The sequence below is a fragment of the Melitaea cinxia genome, chromosome 9, assembly GCF_905220565.1.
Source record: "Melitaea cinxia chromosome 9, ilMelCinx1.1, whole genome shotgun sequence".
NCBI lineage: Eukaryota > Metazoa > Arthropoda > Insecta > Lepidoptera > Nymphalidae > Melitaea > Melitaea cinxia.
In genome coordinates this window covers 5,479,079-5,501,972 of record NC_059402.1, presented here as the reverse complement: position 1 = coordinate 5,501,972, position 22,894 = coordinate 5,479,079, and the positions used below count along the sequence as shown (strand labels likewise).

General features: G+C 30.9%; 2 protein-coding genes across 3 annotated transcripts in view; one reads left to right on the top strand and one right to left on the bottom strand.

Moving 5' to 3' along the window:
• Positions 1–22,894, top strand: part of LOC123656582 (serine/threonine-protein kinase S6KL-like) — a 68,216-nt gene that overhangs the window by 29,784 nt on the left and 15,538 nt on the right. The gene's annotated exons all lie outside the window — the stretch shown is intronic.
• LOC123656279 (translation initiation factor IF-2-like) lies at positions 1,510–22,387 on the bottom strand. 2 transcript variants are annotated; one of them, XM_045591985.1, is made up of 2 exons: positions 22,326–22,387; positions 1,510–3,078 (listed from the first exon to the last, which is right to left on the bottom strand). In XM_045591985.1, exon 2 carries the CDS (start codon positions 3,075–3,077, stop codon positions 1,776–1,778), a length of 1,302 nt encoding a protein of 433 aa, XP_045447941.1. In that variant the 5' UTR covers position 3,078; positions 22,326–22,387; the 3' UTR covers positions 1,510–1,775. The 2 variants fall into 2 exon arrangements, with proteins under 2 accessions (XP_045447941.1, XP_045447940.1); XM_045591984.1 differs by lacking the exon at positions 22,326–22,387 and adding an exon at positions 10,863–11,039.

The window sequence follows — 22,894 nt, the reverse complement described above, 5'->3', positions numbered from 1 at the left end:
ATTGTCTGTGTACATTTCAATAGGTTTATGAATGATTTAGAAACACAATCCGGACCCGGTAGGCGCGCTGCTGTTGGTATGTTAGCAATAAAATTTCGTTTCTGCAATTTCAGGCAAGAGAACGTCTTCCGGGTCCACTAGTTTGTTATATTATTGATGTTATTTAATTAACTAATTACCAGATAAAAATTTTTTTTAATGGTAATTGTAACATCTAAGGTAAGCGTGTTTAAAAAAACAAAAAACTACAGCCGTTAGGATTTTACGTAAAAAATATATATAATAAAACTATTACATTAAAATAACTTTTTTTTGTATTTAATAGTTAAAAAAGCTCGTTATTTGGTTTGGTTTTTGATTTGGTTGGTTGCAAAATTACTAAATGTTGTATAAATCTTTATATCTCATAGCTATTTTAACTATCTTACTCATAATATAAATGTAATGCTTATATATTTTATAACATTTGCGCCAAACTGTAGTCGTTTTATACCCAATAATATCCATGGGAATGAATTATGAATGCGGTAAATAAATAATTGGGGCGATGTGAAAAATCTACTTTATAGAAATAAAAATAACTAAGCAGTGTGTCAAAGTTTCTATTTTAATGATTATCTTTAAAACTTTTTGTAGCTATTCAAATAAAGTTAATAAACTAAGACTAAAAAGCAAACAAAGTAATCCATAGCGCTGTATTTGTCGATTTTGGTCCTCAAAATAACTACTTAAACTATTTTGACGGAACTTACCAATTTTGGCAAATACTTGTAATGTGAAGAGTATTATTTTCCGTGAGTTTCGGAGACAAGATAAGTTGCTAGTTATACTAAAAACGACGCAGACAAGAGCTTAAATCCAATAACCAGATGTCAAACCAGAGCAGTGTTGGCTTCAGAGTAATCTGACTTAAGCTATTACGACTACAAATTGTATTAATATTTTTACATACATATTCATAACGTAATCACTTTTTAAGGGTATCAAAATTAAATAGCCTAAGATTGATTTATCTAACAGTATAATACTCCGAGCTCAATTTTGTTATGTTTAACCATAATATTGTGCGTTATGTTTTAGAAGTAATTAATTTCTGCAAAAGTATTCAAATTACTCTTACATAGGATACTTGCACCAGGCCCTTAAGAAGTGTAATTTCCTAAAGTGACATTGTCATTCTTTAATATCTTGGGCATAAACTATATATATATTTTTTGTTAAAATGTATGAAGAAAATACATTTTAAGTTCATATAGTAGAGTAATCAACACAGTACATTAATAATACGTTATAAAAATAATTCTAGTAAATCACTCTTGTAAAAAGTATCGTGTAATAAAGATGTTTATGATATAAGCTACATATTTTAGATCAATTTTTTTATACCTTTGTATTATTAATTTGAATAAATTATGTCCTAATTAATTAGCAAACTCTTAACTCTTAGGTTTTATTATTATATCATGCAGGTTTTAAAAAAGTATTATTATAAATAAAATATTTATTATAAAAAACGTGTTTATTATTACTTATAGTACAGTGATTTCGATAATTTATTTTGAAAATAATTACAACGTAGGTAATTTTTTGTTTCCACTATTTAAATAAGTCTCTAGTACTAGTGAATAGTCAGATACACACGCGGACGCGGGAACGCCGTCGCGCGGGAATGCTGATCACAAACGCACTGCGCTGCTCGGGCCGAGGGCGTGTGTCGAGGGCGCAAGTCGACACACGCCTACCGCCAAAAAACTTACTTGTTACTTGTTACTTGTCTAGGGTTTAGGAGCATTTTCCTTTGATTTTTCGCCGCTCTCCTCCGAAGAATCTTTTTCTGCGCTCTCATTTTTTTCTGGACTTTCAGCGCTCTCCTCAGAACTGTTCTTTTCCTTTGCTGGTGCATCATTCATGATTGCTTCATCCGATTTAAGTTCAGGTTTTGCAACATCTTTTACAGCATCTACGGGTTGAGCGAGAGGAACGACCTCTTTGTCTTCTTTCTCCTTTGGTACTACGGCAGATTTAACTTCTTTAGCGATGTCACTTGGTTGTTCTACTTTAGGAGACTCAGCGACATTTTCTTGTGGAGCTTGAGCTTCTACTGCTGGCTTTGCAGATTTAGGTTCAACTTGCACATCAGCTGGCTTTACTTCATCTTTGACAGCTTCAACTACAGTTTTTGGTTCAGCTTGTGGGGTTTCAATTTCCTTTTTCTCTTCAACTGCGTCACGAATTACTCGGGAAGCATCATCAGACACTGGGGCAGATTTTGGTTCGGCAGCTACTGCTGCAACTGGTGCTATTTCTGCTGGTTTATTTTCTGTTTTTGGTTCTTCCTTATTATTAACTTCCTCGTTATTACTGGCTTTAACGGCAGCAGATTCAGAGACAGAAGACTCCTCCTTTTTGTCATCTTGGATTGCGCTCTTGGCAGAAACAATGGGTTGAGAGTCAGAAATAGGATTAATTGCAGCCGGGTCAACTACATCATCAGCTACTGCAGCAGAATTTTTCACAGCACTGACAATGTCAATTGGCTCCTCAGCAATTGCTGACTTTGCTGATGGAGCAACGATCTCTTCGATCTTAGCTGAGCTCTCTTCCGGCTTGGGCGCTTCTACGGGTTCAGATTTTAATTCAGGTTGAACACTCTTTTCTTCAGGTTTAGGTTCAACTGCTGGACTAGATTCTGGTTTCTGTTCAGGTTCAGAGCTAACTAGTGCTGCTTCGCTTACTTCAGGTTTATTTTCATTTTTTACTACAGGAATATTTTCTTTCTTTACTTCAGGTACAGTTTCAGCCTTAGCTTCTGGTTGTGCTTCCGCAGTGGCATCGATTGGTGCATTTGCACTCTTAGCTTCTACTTGTTCTGGCTTATCAGCACTTTTCACTTCTGTTGCCGCATCAGCCTTTATTTCTTCTACAACAGCAGATTGCGATTCGCTTGTAGGCTTAATAGCATCAGACTTTACTTCAGGAGTAGAAGGGAGTGCGATAGGGACTTCTTGTTTTTCTTCGGCAACTGGCATCGACAAAGTCACAGCCGCAAAAGCCATACAAAGTATTAAGACCTTCATCCTGAAAAGACAAATTATGTGATTAGTGGTTTAACGTAATAATGATTACAAGATTGTTTATAATTCAAATGCACGTCTGCAAGTCGTGAGTGCGGTAAGGCCAATGTTACGCGCCGCCGGCCGGCACCAACATTCACAGTAATTTTCCTATTAAGGTTGAATCATCTAAGGGCCCGATACGCTGGGGTCGACTTCCTATCTTCTAGTCATATTGCATTAAAGTTGATATGAATAAGTAGGATGTAAACTGTTTGTGAAAGTGGGCTACAAAATAGCTTTTATAGCTTTTAATATTTTGCCTGAAATATAATTTATTTATTCATTTTATTTTTATTAATATAAGCATATGTTCCGATTTATTTATAGTTCCTGTGACGTTAAGAGGTTGTTGTTCCATGTTCTATTAATAACCGAGCTAGTTAGAGGAAAAACATTAACTCGACATCCCAGGTCCTGTTGGAATGCGGTTTGGCGCCGCTCTACAAATAGAATACAACTTCGAAGGGGGTGTTTATTTTATAAATAAACATGCTATGCATAAATATTACAGCAAAACAGATTGACCAGTGTAATAATACGTGATTATAACGCCAATTAATTGTTGTATTCACATGCTTTTATGTAAAATTATGTGTATACATTTTTGATATTGTATCAAATATTAATTACAATTTTATTAAATGGTACAAAAAATGAGACAAAATATCATCTCATCTCCAAAAAAAAAAAAATACAAAAATTGGACAATTTTGTTTCAAATGATACAATTTATATATCATAAAAAACCTATTGTTGCTTTTTCTGCGAAATGAATGAAGTAAGTTGGCACATGATGGACACTTCCTACTGCGTGCTGGTGGCAGGATGCTACACGCGCGTCAGTAATATGGATGATCCGGCGAGACCACCACACATTATCTGAATTTTAATCGACTCATTGAATAGAATCGGCAACTAGAATGCAGAGATGCTATCGCATGTGATTCATTGTTTCTGCGACAGCTTAAAACAGGACTTTTTAGCACGACTTTTCTTTACTTTAATAGTTTCTCAAGAATTGATATTAACAGCTAATGCGTAAAAGGATTTATATACAACTAGCTGCCCGGGCAGACTTCGGTCTGCCAAAAGTTAATATATATATTTTTTTCAGTATTAAAACCTTCCTTTAATTTTGGGCCTTAGAGAACGAGAAAAAAAAGTTAGCCGAATTGCTCGAGACATTCTCGAGTTAAGCGCTTAGCAACATTCATTTTTATTTATATATTCATCAAATCGAAAATGATTACTCTTAAGTAATAAAAAAAAAGATCCAGCTTATATATCACGTCACAGCGATGCATCGACTGCACTAAAAATAAAGAGATAAAGTATTCATTATTGAAGCGAACAGGTTCCAACACCCGACGAGGGCATTGCCACCAATATCGAACGTAATTAATACATAATCGACTTATTATTTTTTACAGAGCTTTTTTTAAAAGATATATAATGTTTATGTTTAGACACAGCTTAGATAGTCATTATATGAATGTATATGTGTATTTATTCTTACGCTCCCATTATGTCTTTTAGATATTTTGTCTATATATATGTTACTTTACTAATCTTTGTTTTTACGGTGTATCATTTCTCTTAATATTCAATTGACGTCATGATGTAACAATAAATTATTTCTTATAAAGAATTACTATGAAGCACAACCGGTTAAACTTTGAAAGGCCTCTCGAATGATCTTGGAAATGACAAAATGTCAAACCCCACACGAGCATTAATAGTAAGCAAGCATGTAAGCTGCAGCTTACCGAACAATCTCATTCGTTTTTCTCCATTCTACGTGACATTAGCGAAACCATTCGTGTTATTTTGCAAAATTAAAAAAGCTAATTAATCCAAATGAATGCATGAAATGATAATATGCAGCTTCTTGCCTTTCATTTGTATTCATTTTGCACGTAACGTTCATGATTTATGCTATTGTTAGTTATTTATTTTCTGGAAGGATATCCTCGGTGGACTGAGGGCAAGCATTATCGTCTTCCCACACATCGGCGCAATCTTCCAATTGAATCCCAGCGCATGCCGGCTTATTGCGCCAATCAAAAAATATGCCGGTACTCAAACGGTTATTTGTATATAGGGATAATATAGTGGAAATTTTTCGTTTGTGAATCTGACTAGTTTCATATTTTTTATTGGTTTATTTTGCAACTTATAAAATAATCGAACGAAACTCTTATCGATAATGGTACTAAAGAACATTATTGTAAGGGCAATGAATATGTGTATAAGAAAAAAAATACATAGGGGCAGAGTGCACCGACATTGTGTTCAACTCTCACAGTATTACAGTAAATACAATTAAAAAAGCAAATACCGTTATAGTAGGTTACATAGATAAATATTTAATTAAATTATGACACTGACCGAAATATAATATAAATGTCATAATACTCGAGCATTACATTAGTATTGGACGTGTTAGAATTTGTATAATTCTAAACTTTCTACTAGACTAGGTGAAACCTGATTTTGTAGGCCTTGTAAAATTGTCTCCGAGTTTAGTTGCGGCATTATCGTTACAATTTGTCGTTTATATTTAAGAAATTTGTATTATATATGTTAATCTTCTTTATTAATGAATGCTGAAATAAATCATAGATGTATGATTATGTCTTTTGCTGTAACTTAAGCATATTATAAATATTTAAATATTAGATAAAATACATTAGATGAAATCTAGACAGTTCTATTTCTTCAACATAATTTTGTATTATTTCATAGTTTTTAATTTTTTAAAGTTACATTCTACTATTTTGATAAAGGCATATTTTTATTATTATGAGTTTTACACGTGTAACGCAATCATAATAAAAATATAAATAAGTTTTGTATTCGTCTTGTCAGATATGATAATTTCATGGTTCAACAAATATGCGCTTACTACGTCGCAAATAGTCACTTCAAAGTATGTATATAAGCTTATATAAATATATAGCAAACTACGGCTTCAAGAGGATTACTGCTTCAAATGTAGGATCATACGCGATATGGCAGCGATAGATATATATTTATTATTTTTGTACAAATGAGTATACGAAATACGTATCCAAAAACATAATATACACCATTAAAAGCTTCTTAAAGTATTATTAATACCTATGGAAATTGAATAACATTTGAATAAAAAAACACGAAACAGGTTCATCCAACTCTTATAGCATGTACCTACTCACACATGCTTGGGAAACTGTATGTTGTTCATTTGCGTAAAAGTATCGTTGCATCATTATTCGGATGTATACCACTCTAAGTATAACTTACATTAAATTGGACACGAATTGTCATTAAAATTCGCACGTTTGTTGGACGCACTCGGAGTACGAAATTTTTAAAATTTAAGGCGCGACCGTCTGGAATTGTGACCCAGACATGAGCTTTTTTATTGTTCACGATTTCACACAAAAACTAACTTACCGGTCTATTTCTCGCTTTGTTTGACTGAGCTACTTTCCATTATATAAACGGGCAATCAATAGCAATAAATTATATCTAGGCTGGCCTTTAGATATTATTTAAAGTTTGCACCCGTCGTGCACCTACCATTACGTAGGATCTCCTCATTAAAAACTTTTTGCTTATTACCGAAAGCAATAATCACCAAAATAGAGCCAATGACCCATGTTTATTTACAAACCGGCGAATTCGAACAGTGAATCGATACGCTATAAATGGTAGACCTAATTTTAGTATTCTCGGTATTACATTATTCCGTTCCTGCAGCATGAGGTTCGTTGTCGCATGTCGAAACCCGTTATTCGAGTGATTGTGCAATATTCGACCCACGGTTCATTGTCGAGTTGTCGACGCATTGGGACGCTGATCGATCCTATTATCTCGTTCGGAATAAATCAAATCGTCGGCAATGACGGGCGTTCGCAGTGTAACTACTAACACTTATCGCAACATGAAAGCCCATCAACATCTATTGCATTATGGGTCGCGGAATTGTCTGTCATAATAAAGCAGATGCTAAGTTAATTTTAATAATTTAAGATAATAAAAGGGTAAATTATATGATAAAATATTTAAAAAATGTTAACGTAATTGGTGAATTCTGTTATGTGATTACGACGAAATGATTCCCGAACTTTTTTATAGGCTAAAAGAAGTGGGAAATACAGCAACGGTAAATCTAGATAAATGGATAGTAATTGTATATCAAACAAGTAGGTAGCGATAGTGCTTTCTGTACTAGAAGCATAGGTCAATGCCAGCGGAAGAGCGCTTTGCAGCCGTAACGTCTCAGACTGTGCAAAATGTCAATAAGTGTAGTGACTTTTGTGACATACTTGCATAATATTTAAACTTTAACATTTAATGTATACATAAACAAAACAACGATACTTTTTCTTTACACTCGCCGGTATTACAAAAGCAATTAAGGTTAAATGTCCTGTATTTGGTGTATTCGTGAATTGTTTTTATTTAACCTGTTTTTTTTTTTTTTAATTTTGAAAATTGACTGTCACAAATAGTACGCAAAAATAAAAGGTGCCGATATGGAGTAATATTTTAAGTAATTTTTTTTTTATAATTGCGGTGTTAGTGTAATTAAACGACGGATCAACTTTTTTTTCACGAATACATTATTATTAGTAATTATTTTTTTTTTTCTAATAAAATTTTACTTAATAATTATTTAAAACGTGTATCTTTTATTATCATAATTACTATCGAAGAAAACATTTCGAATAACGCAGCTAATCGACACAGAAAATTAACTTTTTTATATAGATAGGCGATGATTCGACGTGAAGGCTGTTATTAGGTCTACTGAATTCCTAGTAGTGAGTTAAGATTAATAACCTTAGTTTTATTTTGCACGGCACGTTCTTATAAAATAATAATAACTGCCTATACAAATGATGCATAGTACTAAGCATAGAATAATTGAATAACTTAGACAATGTGTACAAGGAAAAAAGCTACATTTAAACGGAAAAGCTTAACACAATGGTAAAGATTTTTATAGTAATTATGTGTTTATGTAATAATGACCTTGCTTGTCCGAAAACATTTCCATGCACGGTTAAAGCATGACTAAGTATCGACGATCCGTGAAAATCATTATGTTGGACAATAATCGAGGCAGAAAATTTCCTTGAATAGCACTCAGCTTTGACAGCGTCTTCAGTCAACTGTCACTGTACTAAAGAAGGCGTTATATATGGAGAAGGTATTTCTAATTATTTTATTAAAAATTTCCTATGAATGTTAGATTTTAGTCTATTTCATTTAATTGTTGTTCATCCATTTGTTTATGAAATAAAATATTCAAAATAATTTAATAATTCATCAATTAAATGGTTTATTTATCAACATTTTAATGTATAAGCTATATCGCTAGGTATTGATACAATTTTAGCTACAACTGAGTCTCATTGATCGATATCAATAGAACATCGGATTTTCCTTCAATGGTTGACCATTATGGGCCCATGTCACATACTCGCGGAATTGTACTGCGTAAATATATCGCAAGTGCGTCATAAAATTGACTCTAACATGTGCATGTTCATGATTTAAACGATGTTAACACTGTCTTATTAATTGTTACACTGGTTTAAATCGTTATTTCTAATTGTATTACTTTAATGTGACATAAACTTAGAATATACAAACTTACGTAATATTTCACTGACTTGATAATTTAAGATAATGGAAATACTAAACAGAAAAACTAACACAAGCCAATCGCTACACATCTGTGTCCTATTTGACGAGTCCCTTTTTTAATATTAAGTAAAACAATATTGACTTTATGTAAATATTTGAGGCCGTAGGTACCTGTATATTAAAATCCATTTAGGAATTAAAACATGACCTCGATGGGTGCGTTTATTATCATCCGTCGAGATATCGATCGACTCTACCCTGAACATGACTCATATGAATACGTCTGTGCCGCAAGTACCGAAAGATTTTATTGAAAATGTAGCGGCGTAACTAATAACAGAAAATATTGCTGGCTGACGTTAATATTTTGTGACTAAATGAGATGTGTGAATAATCTTGAATGTAGTTAAGTATAGATTTACGTTTAAACCAAAACATCTTAAAGATTTTTTTTAATTTACTTAATTAAATTTTAGATCATCTATTATAATATAATAATTTTAGATATATCTATATTAAAAAATATACGTAGAAAAATTTTCCATTTAGGCCGAAGAAAACAAAAAGTTGTGTCTTCACTGTATTTTTTTTTTAACTTTAAATGATTTGGATTGTTAATTACACTTCATTTTGTACGTCATGTTGTTACAGCCGATAGTTAGTCTTAATTTTCTAATTCTGTACGTGCGGTAATTAAAAAAGAACAAATAAGATTTATAATGTTAAGGCTCCGCGGAGGATTGTAGGTAGGTATTTAAGATTTCAAGATACGGCTGACTATTTGCAGGTGGCCCTGGCTGGATATAATAATAGAGCCTTGGACATTATCTTATTTTATGTTAAAATACCGCTCTATCGCACTGATGTTTATTCGTGTTATTCAAAATTTTTTGTGTTGCAGGCAGCTTATGTTTTTTTATTTACTATATCTATACTAATATCGTAAAGCTGAAGAGTTTGTTTGTTTGTTTGAATGCGCTAATCTCAGGAACTACTGGTCCGATTTGAAAAACTCTTTCAGTGTTACATAGCCCATTTATCGAGAAAGTTTATAGGCTATATATCATCACGCTAAGATCAATATGAGCGGAGCAGTAATGAAGAATGTTTCAAAGTCAAAGGTTTCTTTTTCAAGTAACTACTCAACTCAGTAGTAGTACTTTATAATTCGTTGCCTATATTAAATATTTTTATATATAAAAAAAAACCCTTGTGAAGTTCTTTTTGCCTTTATATATTAAGTTAAATTAGAAAGGAAATGTCTTATATTTGCAATAGTTGAAAAACATTTAATTGTACTGATATAAATTCTTTTTTGGCAAAATGTTTGCTGTCCATAATTTAATTTGTTATTTTGTTTATTGGAAAGATATTAAATCCTATTTATTAGCATTTTCATACGTACGTCTGCCTAATCCCTGTGAAGGCGTAGAACTGTTAAATCGAGTAGGTCTTCTTTACAAAGGTTTTTCGTGTTTAAGATGTTATAGATACATTTATCCATTAAGTTATTTTTTTTCATAAATCCAAAAAAAGATATTATTATTCGATTTATTGTATTTGCAGCTACATCAAGTTTTTATAGCATGTATTATGTAGTACATATATAAGAATTATTGGAAAGTAGACCAGAGTAGGTGGGGTAGTATGTTTTTAAAAATTTATTAATTTCTTTTGTGGTTTTAAAATTCAGAACAAAAATTGGCTAAGTATAATTTGGCGCAACTATTTTCTGATTTAAAATAAAAAAATATAACATTTGTCCGGAAACTCGATTGTGATTATATTCTTGAGTTTGAAACCCATTAGACCGTAAGATCAAACTGCTAATCGTGCTTGACTGAATTTATTAATAGAATACGTAGTTTGTATTTATTTAGATTTATTTGCATGTAATTTAAAATAAATTAAGCGTAAAATGGATGTATTAAGAATTATTAAATGTGTTATTTTGATTTTAAATGTGTAAAAATCGCAAATATTTTTTTAAAATAAAATCTATTTAAATACTGTTATAAAAAAACAAAAAAAATTATTTCGTATATAAATTTTATCACTACGAAATTATATTAATATTATATTAAAAATTATTTTCAAAAAACTTACCTAACTTATTACGGATTCCGAGTCAATAAAAGAGGTCGAAGACGTTGACCACTGACACAATATTTAAAAAAACTTCCGACTTTTTTACTCGTGTGTGAGCGCTGGAACGGCTGGCAATATATTGGTGGTCGTTTGACAATTCCACCGTTTATATAGCAAAGCCTGACTCGACACTGCAAGTGATCTGTACATCTTTTATATGAAGCTTTGAACGCATCTTCATACCGAGTTATGGTTATTGTATATTTCAAGTTCAATAAAGTTTCCAAACTAATTACTATCGGCACTCGGCTGAGACGTTGCAACCAGGGAATTTACTAACCATTAATAGTAAAAGTTAATAAAACATCATGAAATTGAGGAATTTTTAATGCATACAAGGAATGGTTAATTTTTTCTTACATTGACTGGTATATTGAAGAGTAGGCAGTTAAGATATTATAATTACCTTAAATATATTTCCCCTAACTTTTGTTTTTGTTAATACATGTTTTAACGAAGTTATTTAATTAAAAAAAGGCAGTAAGGATGTTTTATAAGGTAAAGATTAACTTTTTATCGAACATTTGCATTTTAGTAGTTCTATTTGTAATTAATTTAATGAAAATGATTATCAAAATTTACGACTGAGACACTAAACTATCAGGATCAATTATATATATTACTTACATATTTTTTTTTGCTTTGAATAATTAAAATATGTGAGTTTTTTTTTATTAATATAGGTACTATATGTAACGTAAAGTAGGCTATTCCGCTATAAGTATAAACTTTCCAACCGTATTCTCTTAAGATGTAAGACGAAGCTTGTACCCAACAGTGGAACAGACTTATTTAGTTTTTTCTCTATACTTTTTATGTATAGGTATATTAATACGTGAAGCAAAAACTTTGTACCTTTTTTAAGAAAATCGCGTGGACGGAGCATAAAATTTTGCACGCTTATAGTTTATAATAGAGAAGGAGGAATGCTAATTATTATTTTTTAATTATGCATAAAAATACATTAAATCAATAAAAAGCAAACACGATACACACTACTTCTGACACACACACCCATATATACTCTTTTGTTTATTATTATAAAAGTATAGTCTTGGACAACAGAATCTTAATAATATTCAAACTTATAATTTAAAATTATTTATGGTCGATGTCGACCACTGAGCGACCACTAGTTTAAATAAAACCGTAAAATACTAAATATTCATAACTGTTTAAGAATTAAAAAAGCAGATGCGCCTACACATTTGCTCGTCTGTGCTTAATCACAGTAGAACTTACGCCATAGATAAGACAAACTTTGAAACGTAAATACGTAAAAGTTATTTAAAATATTCAAACTCTTTCGTCGTTTATCATTCTAACCGAAGATTCCATTAGTACATTATTATCTCATTTTGTTCTATCATTGCTTATCCGTTATGCGAGAAAACTAGTAAATGAAAACAAGTTGACAGAAATAAAGACCAGTTCTTTAGTTTTACGCTTTAACGAGCCATTCTTTGGTGTCTAGACTGATAGGTTTAGATAATCGTCGAATTGGGTAAACATTTGTTTTTGCTTTGTCCCTTTGAGTCCTAGCGATATGTTTTTTTTTTATTAAGCGAATTAAAAAAAAAAGGAAGAGGTTATCAATTTGACTATATTTTTTTTTTATGATTAAGAACTTTTTACTGGGTGACACGATTTCGGTGCTTCTTTTTTAATCGAAATGTTGTCATGTTGCTACCTACGTTGTATTATTGCTCTATATAATTGAAGTCGGTTTTGTTTTTCGTTTGCTTGCAAACACAATAATTTTTCAGTTATATATTTATGACGATATAATTATTAAAATTATTTCAAACTAAAATATGTTTCCTATAGAAAATTCAATTTTAACGCCATTGACTGACTTTTTTTTGTGCAAAACCTTAATATTGATTATATAGTATAGTATTTATGTATATAGTATTCTTCTATACAGTGCTCTAAAATAGTGTGTGACTTTTTAAAAATTAGTTAATTATCAGTAAAACGTCTGTCAAAATCAGTCAAGCTATTTGAAAGACATTTAAAAGACAAACTATGTAGCACGACCAGGAGAAACGTATAAAATGATTTACTTTTATATAAACACTGTGTGCGTCTTCGGTGCGACAAAGCCAGCCCTGCGGTCACCAACCCGCCTGCCCAGCGTGGTGACTATGGGCAAAACACATGAGTTCACGTTATTTTTGGCTTAAACTTGTGGAGGCCTATGTCCAGCTGTGGACTGTATAGGCTGTAATGAGAATGAGAAACACTGTGTAACGTTCATATGCATAGGCTATTTTTACATTAAAAGCTATTTAGACATAATCGATACGTTAAATGTTTAAAGGTAAAAAGGAATTATTTCTGCCTAAACTCTGTGAGATGCAAAACGATGATGATGATGATAAGTAAAAATACATTAAATAACTTGTTTGATTGTACGGTAAAAAGTACAACTTATTATAAATAAGTAATAAAAAAGTAAAATTCGTTATAATCTTAATGAACAAGTCTTAATCATTTGAAATTTTTGCGCTTTTTTAACCGAATATCAGTCGATAACCAAATAAATTGATTTAATTTTAATAAACTAATTATTTATTTGAAGCTAGACGTGTCACGTGATTTTACATACTTTATTTTTGCCGTGTCGCTCACATGACTCATGATATTATGTTTTATAACTTATCTATCATCAGAAAACAATTTTTTATCTATACTGTAGATCTTAGGATTAACGAGTTCAAACAAACTACTATTACTAGATGACCCTCGCAGTTTTACCTGTGTTTATATACGATATATTTACGATTAAAATATTTCTTTAAGGAAAGATTTTAATTTAAATAAGCAGTTATATTCGGTGATTCGTGCTTATAAACAAACAAACTTATCTGCTTTATCATGTTGACATTTAAGTAGATATAGATGAGAATCTACTAACGGGTCGGAATATAAATAATAATGAGAATAAGCGACAAAAACTTAACAGTTATACTTTTAAAAGAAATGAACAAGTACACAAATTATACATAGCAATCTGTTAGCATCCTGTAAGAAGTTCAACGTACGAGTACATAAAATAAATTCACCTAGTTAAATTACTGCCTAATATTTTAAATAAATAAATTAGTGTAGACATTTACTTATTTATTTAATATTTAATATTTTCGTCACGAAGGAATTAGGTACTTATTATATGAATGGGCACACTGAAAATCAGTAGCCCCGATTTTAAATAACGGCACAGACGTCCACGTTTTCCTCTTTCTCGTATTGTATTAGTTTAAAAAAGTAAAAAGTATTTATCTTTCTTTCTTTCTAAATCTTGTCTTTCAATTATACATGTTTATCGAAAATTTCGCGACCCGAGTCGTGAACAATTACCAGGTGGAGCGCAATATGAGCATTAGACATAATCTTAGGTTTGATTACGTTCAGACGTATTTATTGAACACAATAAGCATTGCGTTTAGGTCTCTCCAAACTACTTACTAATATAAATATGTTTTTGGCAAGTCACGTGTGATATGTTCGCTGGGGTTGTTGACACCAAATCTAGAGGCAAGGTAGGCAAGGTTTTTTTATTCTTTTTTTTTTCTTCTCGGCCTAGCACAATGCGTCGTAGGGTAGAGGCAGCAATTGTCTGACAATTTAATTCAAAGCTTAGTTATTAGGTATCAGAGTTCCTGGAATGCGACCAAGTGTAGGAAATTAGGGTTTCATTAAAGAACGAATCGGTTTTCAAAAAGATGTGTAAACCATTAGAAAACATTACGTAAGAGACTCTAGTATAACCTTAAAATCAATATTTATTAAAACAATAATATAGCCAGTGGACCCTTCATATAGTAAATATCCAATAACATAGGTACTATTTATATAATCTTTGCTGAATTGTCACTGGAAAATCTATTAAATCAATTAATAATCCAACACCCAAAATTAAATACGTTAAAATAATCGTGAGGAGACTAGTTCCGATTATGCACAGACGTTTTTGCAACTTTAAGGTTCCATACAGATGCAGCCTATGATCAAACACCTAGAGAACAGCAGCGCTATCAAGAAAACCAAATTCAGGTTTCTTTATCATCTAAATAATCATACACTGAATATTGCACACCCCCAAGGAGACTGTGCTTTATTCTCACAAAATGAAAAGTACGGGAAGTACGTACTCTTAAACTTAAACTAGATTTTAACTTGCAAGCTGGTTTTGAACTTAGATACGGTGACGGTAACTATAACTATGGAGGAGGAATCATGATGGATTTTTTTATAAAAACGTAACATTTTTCCAGAAAGAGAACTTGAAGTTGCGAATTCTAAAACATGGGTTATTCCTTAATTATTTAAAAAAACTACAGGAAGATGTTAAATTTTCGTTAGATTAAAAACTTTAGGAGCTATGACTAACTTCCTTGTTATAAATCCGAGAACACTTTAATATAAAATAAGTCACAAAGCAATTATCTTATGGAAATAGGTTTTTCCATAGAATCGTGGAGCATTAAGTAGCATGCTTTGTTTTACTAATTTGAGTAAGTCGCCATTTATTCATTATTACCAGTGCTACGACGCATGTCATTTACAGTAATCTCCAAAGGTTTTTATGTTTTGTACGTGAAAATACATAACAAAAATATAATATTTGCTTGTTACAGGTACCTACTAATAATCTTCTAATATACAAAATTCTCGTGTCATGGTGTTAAACATTGAACTCCTCCGAAACGGCTCGACCGATTTTAATAAAATTTTGTGGGCATATCGGGTAGGTCTGAGAATCGGCCAACATCTATTTTTCATAGCCCTAAGTTATAAGCGGGTTAATAACAAATATGGCAAAGAAACGTTTGCGGGGTCAGCTAGTAATCTATATATTAATACGTGAAACAAAATTTGTACCCCTTTTTACGAAAATTGCGCTCACGGAGGAGTATGAAATTTTGGACACACTTATTAGTTTAGTACCTGGGTGACCGAGCTTAGCTCGGTATTTTTAGTAAATCGTGTTTCTTGGAAATCATTATTTATAAAATATGAATAATATTTATTCACCGACAATAATAAAAAATATAAATAAACATAAAAAATCAAAAATAAAAAAAATAAAAAAATAATGATAAAATATGAATAATATTTTTCAATTGTACATAGATTATTAAATAAAAAATAACGAGTGCAATTAGAAAAAAGAAGAAAAAGATAATAATCGACCGAGGATTTAAACCATGGTCTTTTCAATCGCTACCGGTCCACATATACATTATGCACTATACATTATATACATTATAACTTTACTGACAGTTGAAAAAACCATTACATACAGTACCATGTATTTGACACATACACGCATATATACTCTTTTGTTTAATGTTCAAACTTATAATTTAAAATAATTTTGGTCGAAATTCGACCACTGGGCGACCACTAGTAAAAATAAATAATTGTAGTAGTAGTAGTTACAATACTTACATCTTATAATAAATACACTTCATAAAAAAGTAAAGGTCATCTTATTATCATTATTCTTACTGTCATTTAGTTTTCTTTTTATTTCTTTTTTTACTATGTTGTCTAAATAAGCTACTGAGTTTAAAAAAATTTTTTTGTGGTGAATGATACCATCCTCCATCCATGAATTATGTCTAAATTTAAAAATGCTCAAACAAAAAAAAAGCTATTAAGAAATAAAAAATAAAGTCTAGGGTCTAGTCCCTGCTAGAATAAATGTATTTGCTCGCAAACGAAAAAAACCGACTTCAATTACATTGACAAGTAATACAACGTAAACAGACAAAAAATAGTTAAGTAAATACGCGTTATCAAATATTACTCAAAAAGTTGTTATCAGATCTCGATGAATTTTAAATATAACCACATCAGCTTTCGATTAAATTAAAAAACATCAAAATCGGTACACATAGTAAAAAGTTATGTGGTATAATACAACGTAGGTTGACGAAAAAATAATCAAGTAAAAACGCATTTTTAGATATAACTCGAAAAGTAGTTGTTAGATCTCGGATTAATTTACACGGGACCAAATGACGCACACCACCTTTCGATAAAAAAAGTCGAAATCGGTCCACCCCAGGCAAAAGTTCTGAAGTAACATACATAAAAAAAATACAGTCGAAATGATAACCTCCTCCTTTTTTGGAAGTCGGTTAAAATAGAAGGAAATTTAGCGTGAAATTAGGCTGATTTTTCTAGAAGCAAATATACACCTGGATATTTTTAAACATAATATTCCAACGTTATATTATTTTTAGTTAACATCGTGTATACATATTAATTGAACGTTTGCTTAAAATATTTTTAAGTCATTCTTTATGGCAACCAGATAAGAATGTCTCCACAAAGTAAGCAATTAAGATTTTTTAGCTGTTCAGGATTTTATCATCGATTAGATCCTATATTTATTGAGTAAAAGCTTAACAAACATGGTCATGTATAAAGGAAACCTTGAACCATAACCTTGAGTCTCATCGGAACTACGATGTCAACATAAAAACTCTACTGGTGACAGTAATGTACAGTTATATATCGGATTTATCTAACGTTTTATAACGTGCATATAATAAAATTCTATTGCACTTGGAAATCTTTAGAGATCTTTTTTATGCAAAAGTATAAAAATGTACTTTTTCGTATCGCTTACTTGAAAGTTCATGATGACTTTCGTCTTTAATTTTCGTAAATCGACAAGCTGACTTTGATAGTTAGGATAGGTTTAATTTTAATCATCATTACATAGTATAAAACAAAGTCGATTCCCGCTGTCGGTATGCTTAGATCTTTAAAACTACGCAACGGATTTTTATGCGGTTTTCCATAGTAAATAGAGTGATTCCAGAAGAAGGTTTATATGTATAATACATGCATATAGTAGAGCAACACTCAGTGTTTTAGAGGTTTCTAATTTGATGTCGTAAATAAACATATTCTTTGCGCATATATTATATTTTACATTTATTCTATTTTATATTTAGTATCGGCACTCGTGCGAAGCCTGGGCGGGTCGCTAGTTAAGAAATAATTGTTAAGTGTAATTCAAACTTAATAGTATTTTTTATCTTGTGGTTTTAATAATCATCAATATTTAAATACGGAAAGTGACAATTGATCGGGTGTTTTGATATCTGTTTGTTGGTTTTTTATTGTTTGGTGCAAATTAAAAAAATTTCCAAGGATATTACCAATTATGTTAAAGACCCTAAACACTCTTGTGCAACATATTTGCATACATTTGCACCTGTGTTTTTACGAAATACGTAGAGATTCCATGCATTAATTGACCATTTACATAAATATCATTGATTATTATTTTTTTTAATGAAATTAAAATTTAAACGGCTTATATTTATTAAGAAGGGGATTGTATTTTTATACGCTTTTTTCTCAATTTTTTACAATTTAAACGTATACAATCATATATATACCTATATACGGTGTGTCTAACACAATGTATACTATTTCATACTATTTTTTCGTGTACCAACGTTGTACTGGTCGATGTAATTGAAGACGGTTTTTTTCCTTTACAAACAGATACAATTATTTGTTCAAAAGTTTATTTATTTCTCATAATAATATTAAACCTAATAATTTCTAACCTATCTATTCTCATTATTTTTTGATCTCCTCTCGTATTTCACTATTGTATTGAAGGCCGATTGAGTACTAAACATTTGCGTATTATAATACGTAACGTAGAAGTGTTGTACGTCAACCGTAATCTTATTAAATCAAGTCGAGTTAATGGTGTTAGAATCTTGTTACATCTTTACTTTGTACGAATTGATATTTGTTGCATTTTTTTTTTGTTTTGTTATTGTTCTTTATTTACTGTAACGTTATCGTTGTTTAGTGCGATTCGTTTTTAAAATATTGTTTACTACTTAGAATAGATGTGCAAAATAGTTTGTCGTCGATAACGTGACTAAAAAATACCATTACATATGAACATGTAAATTAAAACCCACGTTAGTTATGATATGGTTTAGTTCATTTCAAGGAAGGAAAATCATTCTTTAGAGCTCTTAAGGTTACTAAAGTTTTCCTCGAAAAGCTCTATTACTATAATATTCTAAAAAAGTAAAGATTGTACTCAAATATGATTTGATCTGAAATAGTTTGTAAAAGCCTCTCTGCTCTACTGCGGGTTGATGTATTATTTCCCTGCAAACACTAATCAGGTTGTTTTCGACAGCAATCGAGAAACATCAAATGAAATAGCTCGTTGCTATAAATTATGAAAATTGGGCATATGAAATATTAATACACACGAAACGCGAACCTACTACATTCAGAGCGCAACTGTCAAAGTAGGGTTGCTCTACAAATAAATCTACTCATGTACTGGTTTTGTTATTGTCTGCAATGCACTTAATGTTATCATCTATATAGTAATATCGCAGAACTAAAATTTATACACGTTGAACAAATTTGTACACGTTTATTGTTTTATATCATTGACGGTTACAAAGATACACATGTTTTGTTAGACAAATATCCCTGCTCAATTCTCTGAAAAATATATTTACATTTTATAATAAAACAGGTTCTGTCTAGACTCTTATTTCCTGTAATTTGCTTAGAAAAATGTAAGTAAGCCTTCTCTACCAAAGCTAATAATACAAAAACGTAAATTGAAAATTTTAGCCGAAGTTTTGTATAAGAAATTATTAAGTTTTTGATCATCGGTATTATGAGCTTTCTTGTTAGTAATAATAAAAAATTTGTGCTCAAGGAGCCCCTTGTGATCCCAACATTTTTAATAATATAAATAACTAGCTGTGACCGTGTCTGTATGTTATATCTATATATGTTATTAAGAGTTACATACTCTACTAATTTATTCCGCTTCAGCCTGTAATATCCCACTACTGGGCATAAGCCTCTTTCCTTATATAGGAGAAGGATCAGAGCTTAATCCACCACGCTGCTCCAATGCGGGTTGGCGGATATGTTTCCTACTATGAGTAACGATCGCTATCAGGTGTACACGATAACCGGGACTGACGGCTTAATGTTCTCTCCGAGGCACGGTGGGGAGACCCACAAGGACTGCACAAACACCCAGAACACGGCAAACACCTGTATGGCCAATACAAATGTTTGTCATGTGCGGGGATCGAACCCGCAACCGCCAGCGTAACAGGTACATTCTATGGCTGTAACCGTTGCGCCAACGCGCGTAATTGTATAACGGCTTTCAAATAAAAATTTGTATCTTACTTGTCTTGAAATTCATTTAAATACTATCTGTACAAGTTCTAACATCTAAACTTCGCTTCAAGTACCGATGCTACGATAAAGCATTGCTTTTATGTTTGTTTCATCATAATAGCACAACTCAGTGAAACAGTCTCCACGCCTGAAGTGCGTAATATTTTGACGTCCTAGCATAAAACTAAGTGCATATCGAATTTAGTGGTAAAGGAAGCAACATAGAACTAAAATTTGTTTAGAGGCTAATAACAAAATCTTTATTAATAAATAAATAATCAGGCTGTTTAAATCAGGAGCAGCTCGACTGGGGAAGTACCTCAACTTTTTAGAAAATTGCAGCCAATTAACAAATCTTATGTAATGTTGTGTTCCTATAGTCAGTAAGGTAGCCATAACTCCTGGTGGGATTGAGGTCAGGGTCTTCAAAGACTGCAATTCTTCAAGTGTTACAAGTGTCCATAGGCTATGGTAACCGTTTACCATCAGGTGGATCGCATGCTTGTTTACTAAATAATGAAAAAGGCATTAGACTTAGACTAAAGTAATTTCTGTGGAGATCCAGGCAGACGGCTCAATGAATATATTTAATAGAATCACTCCATTGTTTTAAGTAAATGACACAAAAAGGTTGTAGGTATCGTTCACGGATGACGACGCGCAAGTCACATGCCATGTGATCAGTGATTGGGATGAACTGAGAACAGGAAATGTTTTTTTTTCATATCTTTAAATAAGGTTTTATATACTTATAAAAACTAATGCGATTATCTTTTTAAGTACCTAACTCTTTTTTATCTTTTACCAATGTATTTTTGTGATAAAAAAAAAAAAAAACCAGTACAGAGTATTAAATTTAACGAAAGTTTTATAAAGTTAAACTCAGGATATAAGTTTAAGAAAAAGCTAAAAAAATGTAATAAAAAGTGGTGAAATTCTCTGTGATTTTGGAGAGATTGCTCACAAAGCTTATACAATCTTTGTATAGTATAATAAAATTAGATTCATCTTTATATCGAATCAGACAACCTTTTGTGCATCAAAACTAAAAAGGATTAATTTTTATTAAACAATGCGTGAACAATAAAGTTTCTAAATTAGTTTCCTCAAATACGCTAAGGTTAGGATGTTTGCCTCCCTTCTTAGAAAAACATCACAATTAGGTTTGCTCTACCGGCATCCGCAACTAAAAAATTTAAACTATATAAAAGGAAGGTTAGATATGCTTTAAGAAGAAGGAAGGGTATTTTTTTCTCAAATCAACGCGGGTGAAACCGCGGGCTCCAGTTAGTTTTCCTCGAATAGAGTAATAGGGGGGGGGGGTATAGTATATATAAATAGGATTTGTAAAATAATAACATAAAATGTAGTTTGATTTTTTGCACTTACATATCAAACGTACTTCAAAATAATTATATCGTTTACTGTCTAGACTGTTGATTATGTTTAAATGGGCACGTTTTGTTCACATTTTTTTTTACAATTATGACTGTAATTAATTAGTTATATATATATATATATATATATATATATATATATATATATATATCTTCATTCAAATTAATAAAACCTCAAAATAATTTGAAGGACATAAAATAAAAGCAAATACATTAAGAAAAATAATAACCAAGATGTGTCTGTAATTGTACAAATTTCAATAATAATGTACTACGAGTTTAAATTATTACGATACTACAATAGTTCAATTATTTTTTATGTGACTTTTCTATATAATAACTCATTTATGTTCATTGTTGTTCTTTAAAACAATTAACTGTTGACAGCGAATTGTTCTACAATCATATTATGTAATTAAGTATATAAATAGTTTTGTTTTAAGACTATGCCTATATTAAAAATCAATAAGTGTTACTAATCTCAATACTAAAAATAATTTGTTATTTGATTGATATTAATAACACTATAACAATCAAATAACACTATCAAGGTTAAAATTCTTTACGTGGTCTTCCTCCAAAAAAAAATTTACGACCTAAACTAACACAAGACACAAACACAATAATTATTTAAAAGGAAAAATTATCAAAAATTTAAATACAAATTATTAAGGATAGACTTCTACGCTTCAATCGTTTCTGAACTTTAAACATATTCAAATAAACTGTGTGTATTTGGTTAACAAAGTTAAAAAAAAATCTACATGTTTTATTTTATTTTTCTTACAAGTGCGTAAAAAGAGCTTACCTTAAAATTCACAGCACAAGTAAACGTGTCAAACTTGATACGCATAATGCACTAAATAAAACATTGGCAAAGATACAGTACGAAAATAGTCTGAATCCGTCAGACGTTGTTTTGTTTCGAAAATTTGAAAAAGTTCATCATTATCATCTTGAAAGCTTTAATGGCGTTATACATTTTCGCAACGATTTTTGTTATAGTTAATCGTAATATTGCACAAGTATAGCAAAATAAATAAGAAAACATTAAGCCTTAAATATTTTTTTTCCTTATTTCTAGCTTTATTCTTATGTAATTGTTATATGTTACTGTGTGCAATTAAGTTATTTATTATTATTATTATTAAAGACTAATTAATGAGAGCTCTCAAAAATTTTATTAACTATTACTATAATTATTACTATTTTTAGAATTTATAAAAAGTATTTTCTTACATTCCTATAAAGAAAATTAACTGCGTAAGTGCTCATAAAAGACATCAATTAATTCTTCCTTGTAATCTATTACTTTACTCTAGGTACAAATTGTTTAAATTTACAACAGCGTGTAGGTATATGATTATCCTTTTATTT